The sequence below is a fragment of the Piliocolobus tephrosceles genome, chromosome 4, assembly GCF_002776525.5.
Source record: "Piliocolobus tephrosceles isolate RC106 chromosome 4, ASM277652v3, whole genome shotgun sequence".
In the NCBI taxonomy this organism is placed as follows: domain Eukaryota; kingdom Metazoa; phylum Chordata; class Mammalia; order Primates; family Cercopithecidae; genus Piliocolobus; species Piliocolobus tephrosceles.
In genome coordinates this window covers 34,722,361-34,746,825 of record NC_045437.1, presented here as the reverse complement: position 1 = coordinate 34,746,825, position 24,465 = coordinate 34,722,361, and the positions used below count along the sequence as shown (strand labels likewise).

At 37.8% G+C, this 24,465-nt stretch overlaps 1 protein-coding gene across 1 annotated transcript in view; it reads right to left on the bottom strand.

Moving 5' to 3' along the window:
* The window catches only part of SPEF2 (sperm flagellar 2), a 193,620-nt gene that overhangs the window by 70,769 nt on the left and 98,386 nt on the right, over positions 1-24,465 (bottom strand). The window contains exons 20-23 of the mRNA XM_023216523.2: positions 23,142-23,216; positions 8,899-9,047; positions 1,189-1,316; positions 968-1,106 (exon numbers count right to left, since the gene is read on the bottom strand). Coding sequence (XP_023072291.2) covers positions 968-1,106; positions 1,189-1,316; positions 8,899-9,047; positions 23,142-23,216 — 491 coding nt within the window. The remainder of the gene's footprint in view (positions 1-967; positions 1,107-1,188; positions 1,317-8,898; positions 9,048-23,141; positions 23,217-24,465) is intronic.

The following is a 24,465-nucleotide window of genomic DNA, read 5'->3' as shown; positions in this document are numbered from 1 at the left end:
CTTGCCCTGCTTTCTTGTTCTCTACATAGCTCTTATGACTAAGGACACATTCATTATATGCTTATTTGTTTATTGCTTATTCTGTGTCTCCTGGACACAAGGATATAAACACCGTGTGGTCACAGATTTATTTTGTCCACTGCTGAATCCCTAGCCTCTTTAATAGCGATAGGACCATAATAGATGCTCAATAAGTATTTATTGAGCAAATGAATGGGGTATGGGTTTGAGATTGGCAATGTTTTAATTACATAAATCAATATTTAGGTCACAATCAGTTTTGACTGTTAGTAATCTATACTTAAGGTAGTAGCAAGGTACTCTTCTGATGGGATAAGGGGGACTGTCAATTTAAAAGGAAAGATGAAGGGTAAGAGAATGAAATTAGGTTTTTTGTACATCAGAGGCCCCTTTCTAAAGCATCACGGTAATATAATTCATTCACGAGTTTACGAAAATCTGCTTGTCATTGTGCTTGCTGGAGCACTACCAGGAATTGTGCTTGATAAAGATACAAAGACGTGTAGTATTTAGTACCAGCCCTTAAGACATCTATTCAACAGAGGCAATTCTAGCTTTTCCATGTCATTCTCTCATTCCCCTTCTCCTTGCTATCAACCAAATGTGTAACTGTGCTCAAGGCAGGAATGTGATTAACACCAGGCATAAACACAGTTACATAGACTCACAAAGGGACTAAGGGACTAGAAATCTACAAGACAGATGCCAAGAATGTGCTTGCACTGCGGACTTTGGCCCTTCTTACCAGAAGCCTTGCTATGGTATTCTAATTCTAAACTCAAAGTACGGGAAAGCCACTACCTTGAAAGTTAGCTGGTTAATAGTTCAAACCATTTTCTTTCTCATCCTCATACCTCACAAAAGTGAGGAGCAAATGAGTTGGGGTTTTGCAGGACAAGATATGAAAGCCAGCTAACCCTGTCCCAACAGGTCACTATTTCCTTACATTCACTCGTTGGTGTAGTTCAGCCTTTGTTTCCTCATCATCCCACAGGTCATCAGGAAGGGAGTTGAAATCAGCTTGCCATTGAGCTACAAAATCTTGCTTGTGATCTGGACGCTTTAGAAACTCCTGGAAACTTGTTCTGTAGACATGAAGAGAATGAGATAAATTTTATATGTCATGCCTCTAAACTGTAAAATTCTAACTTTGGAAACTTTACTTACCTAATCTCATGTAAGTAAGCAAGCACAGTATGCTGGTCTTCCCTCAGATGCCTGAGTACTGTTTTGATGGTGTTTATATAGGAATTTTCTATTAGTTCCCAGTAAGGTACTAAAAACGAAGGCATTTCCTGTTAAATTGTAAAGTATAGAAATTTTTACTTCAAAATGAAAGTTCTTCGGAATAATAGAGTCAAAGGAATAGTCCCAAGCAAAAAGGTCAAGATGCAACTGCAACTACCTAAAGCATTCCCTGTGAGACTTCTTGCTCTTCTTCTCTCCCACGTGCCCCACTACAGCAAATTCATATTCCAAATAATTTTCCATGTCTCAGCCCAGATATTATTTATTCCAGAAATTGGGGGGCTGGGCACGGTGGCTCATGCCTGCAATCCCAGCACTTTGGGAGGCCAAGGTGGGCAGATCACCTAAGGTCAGGAGTTCTAGACTAGCCTAGCCAACATCATGAAAGCCTGTCTTTACTAAAAATACAAAAAAATAGCCAGGTGTGGTGCCATGTGCCAGTAATCCCAGCTACTCGGGAGGCAGAGACAGGAGAATTGCTTGAACCTGAGAGGCAGAGCTTGCGGTGAGCTAAGATTGTGCCATTACACTCCAGCCTGGGCAACAAAAGTGAAATTCCATCTCAAAAAATATTATTTATTCCAGAAATCCTTCCCAGATACAACAAGTCTGCAAGGTCACACACTGAGGTTCTGAGGTTCTCCCTTAGCATCCTGTACTTTTCCCATCATAACACTGATGCTGTTAATTGTAACATCATCATTTACTTGTCTGTACTCACCTCTAGAATGGCAGTCCCATAAAGCCAGAAACTGATTGTCTTGTTTACCATTATAAGAAGACTCTTAAAAAGTTTATGAAAAATGCACATTATGAAAAAACTATGCATGAATTTTGAAATTCAATATTTGAACACATCTGAATAGGATGTAGTTTCAGACACTGAAAAAGATGAGATATCAGCTTGAAAAAAGCCCCTATCTGAGCAACATGAATTCTGCAAAAATTGAAACAAGAATAAACATCAAATTGCTGGTGAAGCTTGGGAGGAAGAATGGTGAAATCATTGATGCTTTATAAAAAGTTTATGGGCACAATGTTCCAAAGAAATTAGCAATTTACTAACTGATCTTAAGAAGGTGAGATAATGTTGAAGATGAAGACTGTAGCAGTAGACCAATTCATATCAATTTTCAAAGAAAAAATTAACTTTTTGTGCCCTCACTGAAGAGGACCAATGATTAACAGCAGAACAATAGCCAACCCCACAGACATCTCAATTGGTTCAGCTTACACAACTCTGACTAAAAATAAAAGTGGAGGAAACTGTCCACTAGATGGATGTCAAAACCATTGTGCCCAGAATAGCGGTAGACAAGAGCAAAGCTTTCAATAGAAATTGTTAACAAGTGAGATCAAGATTCTAAAGCATTTCTTCAAAGAATTTATAATGAGAGATGACGTGTGGCTTTATCAGTATGATTCTGAAGACAAAGCACAATCAAAGCAATGGCTACCAAGAGATAGAAGTGGTCCAGCCAAAGTAAAAGCAGACTATATCAAGAGGAAAGGTCATGTCAACAGTTTTTTTTTTTTTTTTGGATGCTCGAGGCATTTTGTTTGTTAAATTTCTGAGGGGCCAAAGAAAAATAACATCTGCTTATTATGAGAGTATTTTGAGAAAGTTTGCTAAAGCTTTAGCAGAAAAACAACTGAGAAGCTTCACTAGAGAGTTCTTCTCCACCACAACAATTCTCCTGCTCATTCCCCTCATCAAACAAGAGCAATTTTGTAAAACACTTGATGGGAAATCATTAGGCATCCATGATATTGTTTGGCTCTGTGTCTCCACCCAAATCTCATCTCAAATTGTAATCCCCATAATCTCCATGTGTCAAGGGGAGGACCTGGTAGGAGGTAACTGGATCATGAGGAGGGTTTTCCCCATGCTGTTCTCATGATAGTGAGTCACTTCTCATGTGACATGATGATTTTATAAGTGTTTGACAGTTCCTCCTTCACACACACACATACACACTTTCACAATGTGCCTGCTTTCCTCTCTGCCATGATTGTAAGTTTCCCAAAGCCTCCCCAGCCATGTGGAACTGTGTGAGTCAATTAAAACTCTTTCTTTTATAAATGACCCAGTCTTGGGTATTTCTTTATAGCATTGTGAAAACAAACTAATACAATCCACCTTATATTTCTGATTTGGCTCCATCTATCTTCTTTTTGCTTCCTAATCTTGAAATATCTGTAAAGGGTACCCATTTTTTTTAAAACAAATAATGTAAAAAGACTGCATTGACATGGTTCAACTCTCAGGACCCTCATTTCCTTAAGGATGGACCACATTGTTGGCATTATCTCCTACAAAAGTGTCTTAAACTTGAAGCTTATGTTGGGAAATAAGGCTTATTTTTAAATTTTTATCTTTTAATTCAATTTTTCCACAAGCTTTTTGAAGTCCTCTCATGCCATCTTTTCTTTAATTACCATAGTGTTTGGGACATAGTTGGCCCTCAAGGAATAGTTATTGAATGTATAAATTGAATCATCACAGGTGACATATTTTGTCTCAGTTAGGAAACTGCCTAGCATGAAGAACACCTAGTGTTCATGTCAGGGTGATGATGAGTTATTTCTCTGATTACATTTAGAAGGTTCTTTCATTCCTGTGAGCTTCACGAAAATCAGAAATTTTCTTTTATATTTTCTTTAATAATGCAAATAAACAATCAAAACCAAGAAATAATCTAAATTAATAAAGCTGAGGATCCATATTATATTTATTATATTTTTATTGGCTGTGCATTTATTTACTCAGGGAATTACATACGGAGATGTTAGAGGTCATCTGGGCTAATTTCCTCTCCAATCAAGAAATGCCAAATGCTAGAGATATATTATCTAATCTCCCTGTGGACCTCATGTATGCATCAAGCACAGAATTTCAAGGCAGCCTCCTTCAATGTTCACAACTCATGTTACTGGAAAACTTTTTCTTCTGTTGAGCAGAAATTCGTCTTTCTGTAATTTCCACTGAGTCCTTGCTATCCTCTTTGGAGAAGGACAGACTACATTCTCACTATTTTTCTTATAGCAGAGACTGGCTTGAAGGAAGGCAATGACATAGGGAAAGAGGGCGGAAGGGACAGAATCCGGGAATGGATTGTACTATGTGTACTATGTTTTTTCTTTTGCATACATTCCTATGATATAATTTAATTTATAATCAGGCACAGTAAAATATTAACAATTAGTAATAAAATAGAACAATTATGACAATATACTGTAAAAAAATTACGTGATTGAGGACTCTTTCTCTCTTTCTCTTACTCCCTGATCCACATATTCAGCCTTGCTCTCAAGGCTAGAGCAGGAATGGGTCCACTCAACAGGAGTTATTCTTGCTGTCCACGCTCCAAATGATCATCTTTATATTTTATTAATGCTCAAAAGTAATGTGTTTAATAATTTGCTCTTAAATTAAAACAGTAATTAATGTATACATTATTGGTCTGTATGTTACTAAGTCCCACTGCCTTTTCTTAAGTATTTAGGCATTTGCCTGCATCTAGTTTTCTGGAATCCCCTGTACCCTCTGTGACTTCTGTGAGTCATGGATAATGTAATATCTGTACGTTCTTCCAGCCCCTGAGATGTAATTTTTCTGGGGTCTGGGAACTTGAACTTTTATGATGTAATGAGGTGCTCAGAGCTGTACTTTCCAATTAAATAGTTTTCCCTTTGTTAGAGAACACAAAATCATAGTAGGAATTTAGTAACCAAGGCAGTATTCTCTGAAGTTTCAGACACCCTCACTTTATATAGGCGTTGTCCAAGTTTCTGAGAGGAGCGTAGTAATTTGCTCACACAAGCAACAGATTCATCTTCAAGTACCACTGGTCAGGTCTTCTGCCTTTTTCCAATTTGACTTCCTCTCTGTCACGTTTCCTTCCATAATGAGTTATGAAGCTAAAAGAAAATGTTCTAACTATCAACACTAAAAAATCCAATGAACCTTGCTAGAGGGAAGCCTCAATTATCTTTCTGTTCTCTGTGTAGGAAAATGAGCTTACAAAATCATTGTCACATGTAAAGGCCTGCAAAGATAAAGAATAACAGAGGGGTACTGGGCACCTAAAAAGTGTTTGTGGTGCTTGTCTGTTTCTTACAGTTATAAAAATATTTCTTAACTGAATACAAATCAGTTCTAAATAAATATTCACTTCATGATTGATTCTGTATCTGCAATTTTGTGCTTCTTTTCTTAAAGAGGGTCCACCAAGTCTTTGGGACTCACAAAACCTTATTACTACCGTTAATTAATTTGACTTCATTTCTTTTCTCATTTAAGATGATTTCAGGTTACCCAAGTTGGGTTTCCATTTTCAGTCTTCCATTATCTTCTTAGACAATGTAACTACAAAATCTTTTTATTTTTGGCATTTTGGCAGAGACATCTACACATACCCTTGAAATTCTTTCAACATTTGAGTGCCTATGGTGGGCTGGACACTCACTAAATTCCTATCCTTTTATAATTCTCTCAAATTTTTTGAGTACCTCCCCACTATTGCTCCTTTCCCCTGTAAAATGCCCTGGGATCACATTAGTTTCTTTGGTACATAATTGGGATTTTAAGCCAAATTTTATTCTTATTTGAGCCCATCCACTTCTCTTAGAGCCTTATTCCCCTTTAAAGGCTGATTATGATTTCACTATAGGTTTGAAATATGCTTTTCTGATAACTAGGGCACATATTTCTTATGTTCTGCCAGATCCTTCCTTTACTATTACACCTCCTTTATTAGTACTTTCTCCTAAATTATTGATCATTTCCATTTATCTAACTATCCATATTTGTTGGTCAGTACTCAATTTGAAGCATAGACCCCTCTATATTTTGAATGTTGAAATTGTCAGCAAGGCCAGTAGAGAACTGATCAAAAGCTCTGCTTTAATCTGAGTTACACGTCTGGCAGTAGAGTCCTACGTCTGTCAGCCTCCTGAAAGAGGACAGGTTTCCAAACCCAGCACACATAGCCCTGTGGACCCTGGGTCCAATTTCAGGGAGGAGTATTGCTACAGGTTGGTTGAATGTGAGTGAGGGCACTAAGTGGGCCACATGGCCAGAGGCATGGCTGCCTCTTTCATGGAGTCCTGGCCTTGGGAGTCTGTTTTTGTGACTCCACAGGATGGAAGCAAAGACCTCTCACTCTAACTGCCTTCTGTGCTCTCTCTGCACCTTCCTTTGTGGCTGGCAAAGGGAAGAGATCCCAGGTTTTCCTCACATTTGGCTGCTACCTGAATGCTATATGGAAGCAGCCTCTCTTTTCAATCTCTCTCCCTCCATTTGTCTACTGAAGTAAGGTTGACCTGGGGCCCTGAGAAGGTCTGGAAACAGGGTTACCAGATAAAGTAAAGGATTCTCAGTTAAATTTGTTGTTTAACTGAAATCCAAGTGGAACTGGGCATCTGTCTTCCTCTTCCTTGCCAGGTGTATTAGTCCGTTTTCATGCAGCTGATAAAGACATACTTGAGACTGGGAAGAAAAAGAGGTTTAACTGGACTTCCAGTTCCACATGGCTGGGGAGGCCTCAGTCATGGTGTGAGGTGAAAGACACTTTTTACATGGCAGCGGCAAGAGAAAATGAGGAAGAAGTAAAAGTGGAAACCCCTGTCAAGCCCATCAGATCTTGTAAGACTTGTTCACTATCACGAGAACAGCACGATAAAGACTGTCCCCTATGATTCAATGATCTCCCCTGAGTCTCTCCCACAACATGTAGGAATTCTGGGAGATACAATTAAAGTTGAGATTTGGGTAGGGACAAAGCCGAACCATATCAGCAGGTAAACTCGGCAGTTCACATGTGGGGAGTCCAGAGTGGAAAAGAACTAGACTGGGCCTGTTTTGCTGTAGCAAAATGTGTTTGCTACCTGACCTTACTTAGGAAATGAGAGGTGAGTGCTACACATCTTCCATGTCCCTCCACATCAGTTTCCTTCACTTTGCTTAGTGGCTGGGGAGGCTAATGTATGTAAGCTACTTCAGGAAACTCCCTGGCCCTCCATCTTCTTGGCCAGAGTATTTTTCTGCTCCTATTTGCGGGGTCACACTGCATCCCTCTGGGGAAGGCCACAGCTCCTGTCAGATGGCCCTCTAAGTGCAGAAGTTCTCTTGAGGTCCAAGGATCTACTCCCTTTCTGCACCTCCTCAGCCTAGGGGCCTTAGTGACCCCCAGCTGTCACTTGTTGGAGGGGAGGGAATAATCTTATCCTTGTAGGTTGCCATACTTATTGCCTACACATTTGTAAATAGTCTTTTATTCTACTTTTCTCAAATTGTCATGTTTTCCATTGAATCCTGAGTGCTAGAAGATCTACTGGGAGCTGGTGCCATATTTCAATGTTAATTTTGTTTTAAAAAAATTCCCGCTTTTTATTTCTCTCTTGTCCTCTATAGATTTATTTCTTTCAAGGGCTTCAAGTTTTGGAGTTAAGGAATGAATTTAGGTGTTTTTGCCCCACATTCCCCATCACTTACCATATTGTATCATTTTAATTTTATCTCATTGCTAACACCCTCTTCTCTGTCTTGCTTCTATGGTAAGTTTTTTGAACCTACATATATATTAATATTAATATATATTCAAGTAGCTTCTGTTTGGCTGAGTGAGGTCAATTACATACCTCCATAATTACATCATTTAGTATTCTCAATTTTAAATATTTTCTGTTCTAATTTCACTCTCAGTGCTAATTAATCAATTAGAAACCTATCAAGTTACATACTCTGTACTGTGTTTGTGTTGAATACAGTGAATTATTCCATGTTCCTACCCTCGCCAAAGAGTTTACAATTTAATTGGGAGAGAAGACATATCCCTAGGAAAGCTCAATAATAACAGCAACACCACAATTGCTGCATTTCATAATTGGGTCTCAAATGCCTGGCACAGATGGTTGCTGCTGAGTTCATCAGAGTAAGAGATCATTGGGGACTGGAATGAGGGAGAAGGAGAACTTGAAAGCTCTTTGCCATTTAAAAAGTTTTAAAGGAAGGACCATTGTGTGGACTTTCTGAGAATTCATCTGTTAAAGCAACCAAAAATGGTAGATGGCAACCGGGCCTTGCGAGTTGAGCTGGGCGGAGCTTCCAGCGCTACCCTGGGACATCTCCTTGCCTTACACCAGCACACCCATTAACGTTCCCAGGTCAGATAGCTGTCTGTTCTTTAATGGGTTTAGTTAGCTTCAAAAATATTCTTCTACTTTAAAAAGTCAAAGATTAAACTTCTTTTAAAAGCATTATGATGGGGGTATTAAAACATGAATAGAAGGCTAGAAATTTGCTGGATATGTGTTCTGGGGAAGTCATTCTTCCAGGAATCTGCATCTCTGTGTGTTCTTGAGAAGAAAATTGTTCCTCACAGAACCCATTTGTTCCCCCGATTTTAGCACTCAATAGTAGTTCAAAGCATGACTCAGAAACTCAAGTAGGAGAAAGGATGAGATATGGGTCATTGAGTAGTCTCTAAAAAAAATCTCAGCTTTTTGATGGGTAAATATATATTACCTGCTGTAAAAGACCTTCAGGATGTTGCAAATGACAGCATGAATCTTACTATATGCAGGAGAAAGAATGAATTCTACCAGCTTGATTCTAAATGGCCATACCTCAGGGACTGGTTCATTCACATAGACCCATTCTTCTGATCCTGGCTTAGGTGGCTGCAGCACTATTGCAACAGGTGATGTGTCTGTAGAGTCAGCAGGTGATTTCTTTACTGGTACTTTGCCTCCTGATGATTTTCCTTTAGGAGAACCTTAAACATGCATATCAAATTATTCCAATACAAGTAAATGAATGGGACAGAATTCTGGTGGATGAATACATCTAAAATTGCCATGGACTTCAGGTGATTCATTAACTACTTTTTAAGCTTTTTTGAGGAGTCTTACAAAAAATTCTTATTCTTCACAGCCCCCAAATTAACCAGTAATATTAATAACAGTAAATGTCTTAAAGCAATCCAACCTATCCAAGTGGAGTGGCTAATATATTTGATATTTTATTTTCATCTCTGTTCTTGCTTTCATAATGAACATGCGACTTTTATAAAGTTTAGACTCTAGAACAAAGTGTATTTCACTTACTATTTCAAACACTGGCAAATTAAACTGTCCACGCTGAATGAGAAAGAAGGTAGCTAGAACATGAGTGGTGCTCTTGGTATCCCTTGGAGACCAGGTAAGAGGGCAGAGAGAAAGGAGGATATTAAAAGAGTCAGCTGGAGTAGGTGAGTGATGCAGGGGAGGAGAAGAGGAGCTGTTGTAGCCCCTGAATATTCTCTGCACATGACACAGGGTTTCTGTGGGGAAACTATATTTCTTGCTACAGTTAGGGAATAAAGATGAAGGTAGTTGCTGTGCCATAAGCCTGGCAGAATCAAGCCATGAGAGAAAGAGAAAGGAAAAGAAAGGGAAGGAAAGGAAGGGGAGGCGAGGGGAGGAAAGCGGGGGATGCTTGGGAAGAAAACAAGAAAGAGGAGGTCTAATTTTCAATTCAGAATCCGAAAAGGACATTCACTTCACTTTCCCTAATGGCATCAAGAGGGGAATCTAGATCTGTTAAGTGGTACCCTATGGTATGAACAACTTTGGTCCTTAACTCAGAGAGCACTAATATTCCCAGAAAAGATCAAGTTATTACAGTTTGGAAATTCACTCCATTTAAAATTCCACTTACCTTTAGATTAATTATTGAAATTTTTAGATGCAGTTTACAGACACCTGTAGAACTAGGAGCACTTTCTTCCTCCAAAATGTATTTCTTTAATAAGTATTATTTAATGACAATGCTGTTTAGAAAAACAAATACATCTTCCACTTTTATGTTAGTTAAAAATAAGTGGATTATAAGTAGAGGAGAAATTGTTAATTATATCTTGTGGGCAGTTTAGGTGATCTCTACTTATATATTTAAAAACAGTATCTATTATCTGTAGATCTGAAGTTATATCTGAATTATATAAAATTTAGAAAAATTTAAGATAGTCTTTGTTTAGGCAGTAACTGACAATTTTCACAATTTGCTGTATTTTTCTATATAATGATTTTCCTTCGACCTGAATCTCTGGTGAAGTACAAATGATAACTCTATGACCAATTTTAAATGAATTTCTCTAAGCAAAATTCCTAAGAAGAAGAATTTTGTAATGATAAATTAGAGACTGGAATGAATTTCTTTTTCTTTTCTTAAACATCATGATCATCCAGTGAAAACTGAGAGAGTCAGGGAATATTTCTGGACTATTGTGCTTTGATTCTATACAACTTTTGTGTAACTTTTCACAATGAAAATGCTGAAGGGCAAAATATTTGAACAAATAAAAATGTATCTGTGCGTTAGTGAATATTCACTTTTGAACAAAATCTTTACCAGCATCTTAAATGTAACAAGCAGCATTACTTTTAAAGTATCCTCCATGCAACCATATGAAGGCTTCATTTTCTAATAAGATGTTTGCTTTCACTTGTAAGTTGGATCATTGAGTCCTCAGTATAACTATTCCTCATGCTCATGGATGAAAGGTTTGGAAAATAATCTATGGATTAGCATATGGTAAAGGTACATATTACCAATTTTTTTGTTGTTAAGAACCTGATAGTATCACACAGAAACCCACGGCACTACAATGAGTATAAATAAAAATAAAACACAGTAAAAAGAGAAATTCAATTTTAGAACACTGGATTTTAAAAATCAATGTTATAAATAAAGAAACAATCAAAGACAAAGTGACAGATCAGTAGGTCTGAGCAAAGAGATAATAATAGGAACTCAGTGAAGGTCTGAGTAATTAAAAGTCAAGAGCTGGAACCAAAATTTCCAACTAAGAAAGTAAATAGTTAATTCTAAGATAAGAGGATCAATTGATGAGAGGGCATTAGGAAAACCAAATACTTTGAAATTAAATTGGCCTTCCTCAGGGAGGTGAAAGGATTGCGAGGTGAGAATTGTAAGAGGGAGGAAAAGATAGGGAAAGTCCGCTTTATGTGTTTTTTTGTTGTTGTTGTTTTCTTTTAAGAAAGGCATTATTTTTACTTCTCTGTTGCAAAATATGTCCTCTAGGACTTAATTTAATTAACAGCTTCACTAGATAGAAACCAGATCAATTAACAGTGATGGCTTTCTTATTGCCTTGGGGGTCAACCATGTTCAGCAAAAACCATCTTTTTGTTAACAGTGCTAATGGCTGCCTGGGCTGCCAACAATGGCAATCAAAGTGGAGATTTAGAGTGTATTAGATAAGATGAAAATTTTAGCTCAGAAATGGACCAGACTGAAGCAACATGACCAGGAAGAGAAGAGGTCCAGTGTTAAGCAAGGAGCCAGAGACTGAGCATGTGTTTCAGAACTCACTGTTGAAAAACTATTCTGAAAAAGCTCATGGAGGGAAAGCTTTCTCTGCTTACTGTCCTGAAATTTATGCTGTTACTCTGTGTAGACCTGGAGATACAGAATGTGGATGACTATAAAGTAATTAGACTGGTTATCCAGGGTTGCTTATAAAACCTAATTTTAGCATCTTTATAATCAGTGACAAGAGGGAACTCTCCAGGTCAGCTTTGCAAAGGATTCCCCTTTCTGCCCACTGTCTTTAGTAACTTGGTCTGGGGCCAATAATAATAGTCCATATTTATTTACAGTTTATTCTAGGCCAGACCCTGTACTATTTACTTTTTTGCACATTTACTTATTCTTTATAATAGCCACATGAGTAGATACTCCTATTACTCCATTTCACAGATGAGGAAATTGAGGCATATTAAGGTACAGTAACTTGCCAGAAGTAACCCATATATGGTAAATGGCAGAGCTAGAATTTCAGTCTAGGCAGGGTGGCTATAAACTCCATGCTTCTGATTGTCATACCTCATTGCCTTTTAGTGTCTATTGATGTATTTCATATTGATAAATGTTCTTTTGATTCATACTTAGAAGTCTGCAAACTCAGAGAAGTTCTTACACTATTATTTACTTGGCTCGTTGATTTTAAGATTATTTTATTTATTTTGCATACCAATTTTCTTTTTGGTAAATTTCTGGTAAAATTTTTTAAACTACAGTCTGATAAACAGATTTATTAAAAGACTCGTACTTAAGAGCATAAATAGTATTTATTTAATTTATTTAAACAATTGTAACATCATTGAGGCAAAATCCAGGGAAGTTATGAGCAATTTAGTGTGCAAATTAATGTGGGAGGGTAGATAATATTCTCCAAAGAGTGAAGAGGCTCTTTTTTGCTTTCTCCTCATAGGTTAACAGTTCTTAACAAAACACTTCTTTATTCATTTTGACTGTCAATTTCCTCATCTTTGACATGGTAAAATAATAATTTCTACTTCATAGATGATTGTGAGAACTTAATGACTTTGTATATGTAAATTATCTCATATAGTGCCTGGTGCATAAAAGGTACTCTATAAGAGGTAGTTTGTTATTATGCTTATAAATTGTATTATAAAAGATGACTATGGCTGAATTTCACTACCAGAACCATGATCAATCATAAATTGCCAGCTATACAACCTTCCAATGAAACCCAATGTATTTTGCATTTGCTATAAATCTATGATGACCTTGCATATTGTGCCACATACTGACATATTGTCCTCTGTTAAAGGTCTCAGGTGATAAAAATCTATTTTAGAAATTAATCCTGTTAAAACTTAAACGCATCATACTTCCTTCATCACCTTGTTTGTCAGGTTGTTCTGATTAATGAGTCATCACAATAAGCATTGTGTGTTTGAGCTGAATGTGCTAATTTCCTCATTTAAGGGCTTTGGATTTTTATTTGTATTTCAACAGCATTATTATAAACATGTTTTTTCATTGTAATCTAACTTCAATATTTGAAGGAAGAGGTATATTATAAATAATACACCAGAAATCATTGAATGTTTCTGATTTTCCAGTGGCTACAATAGAGCAGTAAGCCTTGGGCTCCAGTAAAGTAGTTCTCAAATGTTAATGATCATCAGAATCCTCTAGTGGGCTTGTTAAAACACAAAACTGCTAGGCGCCACTCCTGGAGTTTCAGATTTAGTATCTATATTTCTAACAATTTTCCAGGTTATGCAGATGCAGATACTGCTGGTCCCAAAACCATACTTTAAGAGTCTCTGCTCTCATAGATGATCTAGTTATTTCAATTTCCTTTCACTTTTGTCTTTTTTCCTCTGTTCTTCCAGATGCTTCAAATTAAATGGCATTAATGAGACAGCCAGGTGGCAGGGGATCCCTGAACCAGCCTGCTTACTGGGGCGGAGACTTGGGAAGTTCATGGCATCTGTGGTGGGGAGGAGCCTGGCCCCTCTTTTTCCCGTGTGGAATCTGGGATTCAAACTGCCAGGCAGGAGGTGCTCTAGCAGAGGGACTCTGGCCTTGCAATAGTTCCTGTTTCCCCCTTTTTCTGTTTTAACCCAGTAAAACCTTGCTTTACTCACCCTTTAAACCATCTGTGAGCCTAAATTTTCATGGCTGTGGGCAGACAAGAACCCCATCTTTAGCTGAACTAAGGAAAAGTCTTGCAACATTTTTGGCACCCAACGTGGGACTTGAGAAGCAGTGAGTGAAATGGGGACTCAAAACCGCTCACTGTTGCTTCTAAGCCTTTTCATCCTTGGACTTCTGAGGGTGGGGGAAACCAAGCCCCCAACCCCCATGAATCCCAGGTCTTTTCATGGCCTTTTCCTTCTTTTTACTGGATAGATGGGTGAACATCAGCTCCCTGATGCTCCCTGCCCCATGCTAGGGCTGGGACACATGGTCCCAGGGTCCTGACCAGCTGGATGGCTGGTTTCCAGCCACAAGCCACCACAGTCTTCCCTTTCCCCAGCCAAAGGGTTTTACTCCATTGGACAGTAATTGAACGCATCACCCTGGTGGAGGAACAACTTGCATAAGAGTAAGAGGCTCTTTCCTAGACATTTTTAAACTGTTTTTTTTTTTTTTCTTTCCTCTTCTCCATCCTGTCAGCAGTTAACCTTTAAAGTTTTCCCCCACCTTTACTAGGCCAGGCCCCTCAACTAATACTGTTCATATTTTCTGTAAAGTTTTAATTCTGCAAAAGGATTTGTTAGGCTAGTCTTGGGCTGGGGCTAGTCTTGGGCTGTGGCCAATCTGGTGTGCTTTGCATGTCTGTATGGTTTGTGCTGAAAGCCTTCATCTTGCTTTACATCCTGGGGGCATAACCACTTGGCAAAGCTTTGTTTAGCAATACTGCATTAGGGGATGAGCCCTCTCTCGTTCAATGTCTGCATGTTTTCCTATCTCTGTCTCTTAAAAGACCCCACCCAGCAACTGGATTTTCTTCTGCCTGTCTATGTATGTACTGTGTGTGATGTCTGTGAAAAGGGCTCTAATTAATTTGACCTAAAGAAAGACAAGCACTTGGATCAAATACATTTTTTAAGGGAAGTTAAAAGCTGTGGTACCTTTCAGTTCACGTGACTTTAATCTTTAAGAAGTAAAAACAGCCTGAAAGACTATTGGTAAAATCCAGGTCAGATGCAAGGTTTACTAAGTGTTTTAAGGTTACAAACTGCTTTTTGGGTTTTGAGAACTATTTGTTGACATGCGACTTCACAATTGGTAAGGTCTGGGCACATGTGGAACTAACCACACTCTTAATTAAGAAGGCAAACCTTGGCTACACTTAGCACACAATTAAAGCAACTCACCAAGCTTTACCTTAAAGTTAAAATTCACAGGAGTTAATTGAAACTATCAGAAATAGATTTACATGCAAGGTGTGTAAGAACAGTAAAATGTGTTTTTTAGTAAAAGGTTATAAGAAGGCATGGAAATGTAAAACTTTGCCTAGGGTTACAGGATTGTATTGAATTAAATTAGGAAAAAGCTGAAGGTTCAACGAAGTGGCACAATAATTGTGGAAAGTAATCTTGCAGAAAAGGTTCTCTATGTGAACATATTGACTAAATTCCAAAAAGGGTATTATACGGTTTTCCTGTAAATTGATCACTGAAATAAAAGCATAACAAGGTTTTCCTAAGGCATTAATCTGCTCTTTGGTAAAATTTGTAAAGGGATATAAAAGGTTTGTGCTTCTTTAAAATTTCTGAGTCATCACTTTGGCAAAATAAATAGTTTATGGCAATATGGAATTCTATTTAATAATATCAAGTGCTTTACACATATTTAAAAGGCTTCCCAAAATCAAACTTCAGTATCAAAATTATCTTCACTGGCACCTGGCTATTTGAATACTTCAAAGGGCCCCTGAAGTGTCCAGAAAAGAGAGGTAAACAGGATTGTTTGACAGGTTTAGGTATGTTGGATTGCCAAAATGATGCTCAAGTTTCTTTAGGTTATATCTTGGTGAATAATGCTAATATATGTTCCAAAATTATATAAAATTTCTAAAGTTCTAATGTCTAAGTTTATGCTATCAATCATAATTAAGGTTGTTACATTAAGTTATTGAAAACCATGGAGAAAACCAAACTTCTTTGTCAATCATATTTCTAACTGTAACTACCCTGGACATTTTGCTATCCACAGACAATTGTCCTGTTTTAATCGTTTTCAAAGATGGTTTATAATGAGCGATAGAACTTTAACAGATGCTCTCAAACACAGGTTTCTGATAACTTTGGAGACTGTGACACTGGAATAAAAAAATGTACAGAACTCATGAACAGCTGAAATGTTCATAAATATCAAGTGAAGCAAGAACTAAATGGACTGAACTCAAAAAGCTGAAGCAACCTTTTTGACTTTTGCTTGGAATACTGCTGATCCTTATTTTGTTTCTCAGAGTCACGGAAACTTATTTTGAGCTATTTATGGCCTTTAATAATTAAGGAGTAAGCAAGGTATACTCCTGTGATCAAAATTTGGAGCATGTTTGTTTCTCTCTGCCTGGTTCCTCCAGAATTTAGAACCTATCTGTGAGTATTCTTATGGCAATATAGGTGTTTGCATCAGTGCAATAAAAATCCATTTTTCTTTTGCAACAGGACACAATTGCGCTGGAGAAAGTGGTTATTTTACCAAGGCTTTGACTGGAAGGGTATGCTTCCCTTTAAGGAGTAAATCTCTACTTGCAGAGCCAGTAAAAGCCCGGAGGGGAAACTGGCCTCATACCTTCATCTATGCAGTCCCCGTACAGGGTTCCTGACCTGTGGTCAGTAAAGAATATCACTTTCTGGCCGGGTGCGGTGGCTCACACTTGTAATCCCAGCACTTTGGGAGGTCGAGGTGGGTGGACCATAAGGTCAGTAGTTTGAGACCAGCCTGGCCAACACAGTGAAACCCTGTCTCTATTAAAAATACAAAAATTAGCTGGCTGTGGTGGCATGTGCCTGTAATTGCAGCTACTTGGGAGGCTGAGGCAGGAGAATCGCTTGAACCCAGGAGGCAGGGTTTGCAGTGAGTCAAGATTGCACTGCTGTATCCCAGCCTAGGCGACAGAGCTAGACTCAAAAAAAAAAAAAAAAAAAAAGTCACTAATGCCACTTTCTAACAGGTTCAGGAGCTCCAAATTTATCTTGGGACCATAAGAGAAGACGGCCACCCACCTCACAGGTATTTGAGGATACAAACTCATGGTTGGGCTTGGCTTTAAAAGGTCTCATGTGAGATTCCTTATGGAACAGACTTTCATCAAAACCAATCCAAAAGGCCTATACAGAAATAATTATTATTGGTGCACTTTACGCAAATAATCAGGCCAAGTATAAGACAAAAATCTATTTTGCAAACCATTTAGTCTTGTGATGACTTTTTGACAAAAATGAGGACGGGAGAGAGAGAAATCATGTTTCAAAACTTACACATTTGTCGTTAAATTCAAAAGTTATTAGTTGTTTTTAAGTTTTCACCTACATTTTAGACTAACCCTGCTTACTCCTGTGAACCAACCAGCAATTTCTGGCTCCAGGTCACAAAGAACAAAAGGGATGAGTAATATAAAAATCTGAATGGATATTCTAGTTCTAAGCAATTATCCTGCAAATCCTGCGAGGTGATGGGAATAAATAGGATGCCCATCACTCGGAGGTTTCCTTTTTGGGAAAGTAAGACCAAGGCAGCTAACCAAACCCAAGCACCATGCACCCAAATCTTAGCAAGCATAACTATAGCTACCTCTTATCTGGGTGTGTCACAAGACATTTTTTCCTCTTCCTTGTTGGAGGAGGACTCAGTTCCACAGTGTCACCTTAGCATTCGGCTTATGATAAGGAGTCCATGCAACTCCCTGAGGCACATTTTTGTACCAAACTCAATTCCAAGTTTTGGGTCAAAGCCCTAGGAAGGAAAACTGGATCTAGGGAATTCAGGGGCAAATGACAACAGAGGTTAAAACGCACAGCAAAGCTGAGAGTGGCTGATTCCTGCCGATTAAGCCAACCCCAAGCTTCCTGTTTCATGGATAAAGGTCAAGTTAGTATCCAGACATAAATGATATCTAGGAAACTCCAAGGCTACTGGCAGCAGGGGAGATAAGGCATACATGGGTAAGAGCAGATAATTTCTATTCTCTAGGCCCTCCCTGCTTCATGGGTGCAAGGTGCTTTGGCACTCATGGCGGGACCTGCCAAAATCACTCAGATGCAAGTATGGAAGAGGGAAAGTGGACACGCTTCCCTCTCCCTCATGTACCCTGGTTATTTGCTAGGAAGAGACAGAAACCAGGGATGCCTGCTCCCCTCTTTCTAGATGGGTGACCATTCATCTTCATTCTGTATCCCTTTCAAATGCATCCTGACCCTCTGGGACTCCTTGAAAAGGTGTTACTTTTTTCTTTCTCCTCCTCTGCCCTCTCTTCACAGGTAATTGTGTCTCCTTACTATGGGACACTCTCCTCAGATGCATCCTACAAACTTGAAAGAGTTTATTTCCCAAGCCTTAAACTAGTTGGCTTAGGACTGGGCTCAGGGGAAGGGAACCCAGAAGCCTGACATGCCAGCAAAAGAGAAGAGTTTTTTTAACCAGTTGGGATTTGGCCTCCCTCTCCCTGTGCAAACTGGTAAAAGGCCTCAGAATTTTTGAGCTGTCCTTATTTCGTTTTGATACATGTTTTCTAATAACTCCATTTGTCTGCTCTTGCCTTCAGGCCATCAAACTGTAAATAGTCATGCAAGTGGAGCATCTGACGATGGCCCCTTCTGCTGGGAACCTTTAAATAGGCCTCTGAGGGAGCTCTGATTGCCATTTCCCCAAAACAGCGACCCCTGTCAGCAGGAAGCAGTTAAGATCCGTCTTTGTCCTTATCTTTAATCTAACAACAAACAGTTAGATAGATGTACTTCTTTAGAGAGGGGAATGAGACAGCCAGGTAGCAGGGGGTCCCTGGAGAAACTCCAACCAGCCTGCCCACTAAGGTGGAGACTTGGGAAGTTCACACCATTTGTGGTGGGGAGGAGCCTGGCCCCTCCTTTTCCTGTGTGGAAACAGGGATTCAAACTGCCAGGCAGGAAGGGCTCCAGTGGAGGGACTCTGACCTTGTGAGAGTCCCTGTTTCCCTTTTTTTTTCCCTTTTCACCCAATAAAACCCTGTTTTACTCACCCTTTAAACCATTTGTGAGCCTAAATTTTCATGGCCATGGGATGGACAAGAACCCCGTCTTTAGCTGAACTAAGGAAAAGTCCTATGACATTAATGCTCATAACATTGATACTACATTTATTATTTTAAGTGGCTTGGTAGCACCTACAATAATTGACCCTGTAAGACAAATCAGAAGGCAAACACTGGAACAATACTAACACTAATACATGTGGCAAAGCATCGGAACTAAAGATGGCATTATTTCCAAGTGTTTGTTCCAGAGAACTCTGATCCCAACAGATATTCCTCCAAGGGAGAAGAATTCTGCAGCCAGAATGCCCTGGGATCTTACATATGGTGTCTCCTGCTCCCTTTGAAATGCACATTGTTATAGAAAAAAAAAAAAAAATCCTGTAATTAAAAACATTTTAACTTGATGTAACTTGTCATTTTCTGAATTTAGTTGATTATTGAAAACTTTCTTCATTTGGCTCCTAATTAACATCTCTCCTGGGTAAGGCTATATGTTTGAAAAGCCATTGTTTAATGAAGAAACATAATGGGACAGTGGCAAATGGGTTCAAGAGGAGGTGAAATATTTTTTAAGAACACTCTAAATACTATTGTTAATGGCATCTCAGTGTCGAGATTTGGGAGGGAGAAGGGTAGAGATTGATCTACTATGCAGAGAAGATTATAAATGAATCAAAGACATCAGGAAATAACAAGTTTGAAGAAAGGAAAAAAATAGATAGTTCCTCAACTAAGAGGCACTTCAAATATAATTGGTATCAAATGGCCTGTGAAATAAACAGATGAACAATTAATGGTGTTCACCTGCAATGGTATTAATTTGAAATATTAAGAAATAAAATCATTTATTCCACAGGAAGGACATCCAAAACCACATTATTCATATGTAACATAAAAATGTCTAAATCTTGAGAGTTCACCTATTTCAAATATTATTTAATGCAATAGAATAGTAAAATAAAAGCAAAAAATATTTGGAAATCTTTGTAGTTAATTTGAGCTAGCTGCATGCCTCCAATGTATGTATTTTGCTGTTGAACTTGTGTTTGCTTATGAATTGTTTGGAGTCTGTATGCTTTTATTAAGGATGCTTTTAGAGCATGTGTTAATTATGTCTAATTTGATGCTTTGGTACCTAATATACACAAGTCTTTTTAATTTCTATTTTCGATGATTCTATAATGATGTTTCATTTGCTTTTTTGATCCTGATGAGAAAAAAGGGATGAGTAATGTAAAATATGAAAATTATTCTATTAGTAAACACGTGAGAGCCGAGCATAAATTATAGTCCTTAAAATTTTAGCTAAAACATTTATCTCAGTGTTAAACCCATCATATCATATAATTAGAGAAGGGTGAGATTCTCTGTGAGAATCATGGTTATGTATATTTAAATGTCCAAACGTCTATTTTAGCATGTTATATTTTGAACATTACACACTCTTGGACTGCAACAGCACTGGCAATTTGTGATGAACAATTTTAAAAAGACACATACTTCATGACAATGCCACTTGAATGAACCTGGAAGAAGTAACCTGCATGCATCCATAATTGCGTTTCAATCTTTAGTTAATTGGTTGCTACAGCAGCTTCGATATGAATCTAACTGATAAGCATTTTAGAGCCTGGGATTTTCTTTCACCAACTATCAATTACTTTAGAAATTGTATCCCCCTATTTCACAGAAATAAAGTAAAATAGAAAAAAGAACATAAATGAAACTAGGGTCAGGAAAAATATAACTTAAAGTAGAAGTTCAAAATCAAGAGAGGAATTAGAAGGCAGACATGGAGATCTAGGTCCTTGCATAGATACTAAACCTGAGCCCTGAGTTTTTTTCTGAACTTCTACTCAGCCAAAACACAAAGGAAAATGCTCTCATTTAGAGGTGCCCATTATCTAGTCACCCAGAGGAAGAGACATTTTCCTGTCCCTTGATTCTGAACAAAATTTATCACCTAGGATTTCATACAGGGGCCACTGAATGATGTAGTGGGCATAATATTCCTTCAGAAAATATAATATCAGGTTATTATTGGTATAATAAAAGTTTCACCCCCACTGCTATGTTAAGTTGTGGAGGACTTTTTTTTTTTTTTTTTTTTTACTGGAAGTTTTATTTCATTTCAATGGACATTAAAGTTGGCCTACTAAATTAGAAAACCAAGGAAAGTCATGAATGAGTTTTGAGTGAAAACATGGTCTTCAGAAAAACTGTTCTTAACAAAATTCTTTACAATAAATAACTCTATAAAAACTTAAAATTGGCCAGGTGTGATGGCTCAGGCCTGTAATCCCAGCACTTTGGAAGCCTGAGGCAGGGAGACTGCTTGAGCCCAGGAGTTTGAGACCAGCTTGGGCAACATGCTGAAACCCCATCTCTACAAAAAAATACAAAAATTAGCCAGGCGTGGTGGCATATGCCTGTTGTCCCAGCTACTCAGGAGGCTGGGATGGGAGGATTGCTTGATCCTAGGAGGTGAAGGCTGCAATGAGCCATGATCACACCACTGCACTCCAGCCTGGGCAACAGAGTGAGACCCTGTTTCAAAACAAGAAACAACTTAAAATCAAACATTATTGTTTCATAATCAAACATTATGCAGAAGAAAAACTTTGCAAGCCTGATATTTTAGAGACAGTGTTGCATGGATAAAGCCATAGGCATTTACAATTAACTGAAAAAGGCAAGCAATGCAATGCCACCAGATTAAGTTGTAAGATACCTGGGCAGTAGGGAAGCAGTCGAGGACAATAAATAAATAAATACATACATACATAAAAATAAACCCAAAAGACAAACCAACCTAATCTAAAAACAAGCTGGACTTAATTGCTTGCATTTCAGAACTGAGGCCATGGAATTGTAATACTGAGAAAAGAAATACAAAGTAAATACCAAATACGAATGTCAGGTCAAAATAATTTTCAATAAAACAACATCAACAAAAATAACTTGTTAATGCTCAGATAGATAACTTAAAAGTACCTGACTGTTAAAAAAATAGTTACAGAGTACACATCCAAATACCCTAAAAGGGTCACCAGCCCTCATAAATAGGCTTTTAAAAGTTTACTTATTGAGGGTATATGCATGACATACATTTTCCAGGGAATTTATGATTCTTTAAAAAAGCAGGGAGTGGGTTTGAGAGTGGGGAAAGTAACTCAAAGTTCTCTAAAATATTTGCAAGGTTCTCTTTACTCTTTGATGGTTGAAGAATTTTCTGAAGAAACTCAAACAAGTAATAAGAATTAAAGTCCATTGCATGAAATACAAATTAGAACAAAGTAAAATCATTAAAATCCTTTGCCAGTATGTAGTTACACCAAGAAGTTACATCAAGTTGTAAACATTTGTTAATTCAAATTCATGTATATAATATATATATATATTTATATATATACACTTTTTTTTTTTTGAGATCTGTCTCTCTCTGTCACCCAGGCTGGAGAGCAGTGGTACAGTCTTGACTCACTGCAACCTCTGTGTCTCCCAGATTCAAGGGATTCTCCTGCCTCAGCCTCCCGAGTAGCTGGGACTACAGGTGCGCACCACCATGCCCAGCTAATTTTTGTATTTTTTTAGTACAGATGGAGTTTCACCATGTTGGCCAGGATGGTCTCGATCTCCTGACCTCAGGATCTGCCCACCTCTCAGCCTCCCAAAGTGATGAAATTATAGGCATAAGCCACTGTGCCCAGCCCTAATTCATTCACATTTTTAATTGTTTATAAATTACTGGTTTAAATGATTACCAAAAAAAAAAAAAAAAAAAAAAAAAATGTAGACAGGTCTCAAAAACTTCAAGAGTTCCACTGAAAATAGATGGTAAAAATTAAATGTTCTACTTACTTAACAGTATTGTACCAAGGTTACTTTCTTAGTTTTGTGAATGTTCTAAGATAATGTAAGATTTTTATTTTATTTTTTACCAAAGTGCTTATCTGTGAAGGAAATTCAATAAGGGGTCCAAGAAAACTTGTTTCAGTATGTAGCTTTCTGATGGCACAGCTTAGCCCAAGGATAATAGTTAAAATATCTCTGATGAATGGATATTCTGCATATTAGATATTGTCTAAATTATCTCTGCAAGCATCACTTTTCTTAGCAGGGCCTCTGGTAAGTACCAGGATGCAGAAAGTTTGAGACTATATTCGGCAAGGGTTTATGATTTACAAATGTCTGAGAGAAGTGGTCAATGTATACTACTATACAAATCTAGTTATTTGCACTGAGATAGTTATAAAATGCAGAATTACATGTAATTGTATCTATTTTTATCTGCTGTACCTTTTCTTTTGAGTGCGGTTTCACTTTTCTTCCCTTTTCCTTCCTGAAGAGATTCTTGCTTACCATGCAGGGCTTCTAAACAAAATTCAACACACAAAAATCATTGATGATTTACTTCAATAACCTGGGCTATATGATTGTAAGCAAGCTAATGCTATTTCCCATAGGTAAACAGTTACATTTGTGAACTGCATAAAATGGCTCCGGTCTTAACTTTGAGTTAAAATTATCCTGAAGACAGACTATGGGTTGAAACTTCTGGAATGATAGCTCTAATAGCAGCATTATTCTGTCACATTGAGATGTTAAGTCCTAACTTTAATATGAACATTTGGTAGTGGATTTGATCATAAACTCTTTAAGGGAACTAGCTGTGGTGTTTTTAAAAGATAATCACAAATCCATCTGAAGCACCTGGCTGTATTTGGATTTATTTCAATTGAATGTGCCTACGCAATAAGACAACTGTATCTGTAATAAAAATGATGCCAAAGCCGGTACAGTGGCATGTACCTGTAGTCCCAGCTATTGATGAGGTTGAGACTAGAGGATTGCTTGAGCCCAGGAGTTTGAGTATGGCCTGGGCAACACAGTGAGACCCTGTCTCTAAAAATTAAATAAATAAATAAATGAAATAATGCAATAAAATAAAAATGATGGCCAAACACTTTGAAGAAGAGGTAAATAACCACATTGCTTTGATATGTTGCACCCTTGAACTTCTCTTGGTCACACGCTTGGTTGCCTTGTGACTTCTACATTTTTTCATTGACTGTAATTGTAATGCGAAGAATGATGTGAGTATATTTATCTTAAATTCCCTGGGATATAGTTCAGAAATATATTGGAAGGGAGAAATTGGAAAACTGATGATCTGGAGATGTCCCAATTAATGAGTTTGTTCCTTGAAAAAAAATTCACTACATTCTGCATTATTTACCAAATAAATTTAATTATTTTCCTCCCTTGGTCCTGGGCTATATTTTTTTCTTCATTTTAAAGGATGAACCAGTATGGCAATTCAAATGCCTGTGATGGAGACAGACTCCCTCTATCCTTTTTTTTTTTTTTTTTTGTATTTAGAAGTGATAGTTATAAGAATGTATAAATGCCTAGCAGATCTCACTTACATTTAAATATCATGGACATGACAACCAAGATTCCATAGAAATAAGACAAGTGACTTTGTTAATCTCTCTAAATGAATGTTTAAAAATCCAAATAGTTGACCACTAAATTTGGAAGAAAGAGAGGGGACGATAGGGAGGGAGGGAGGGAAGGAAGGAAGGAAGGAAGGAAGGAAGGAAGGAAGGAAGGAAGGAAG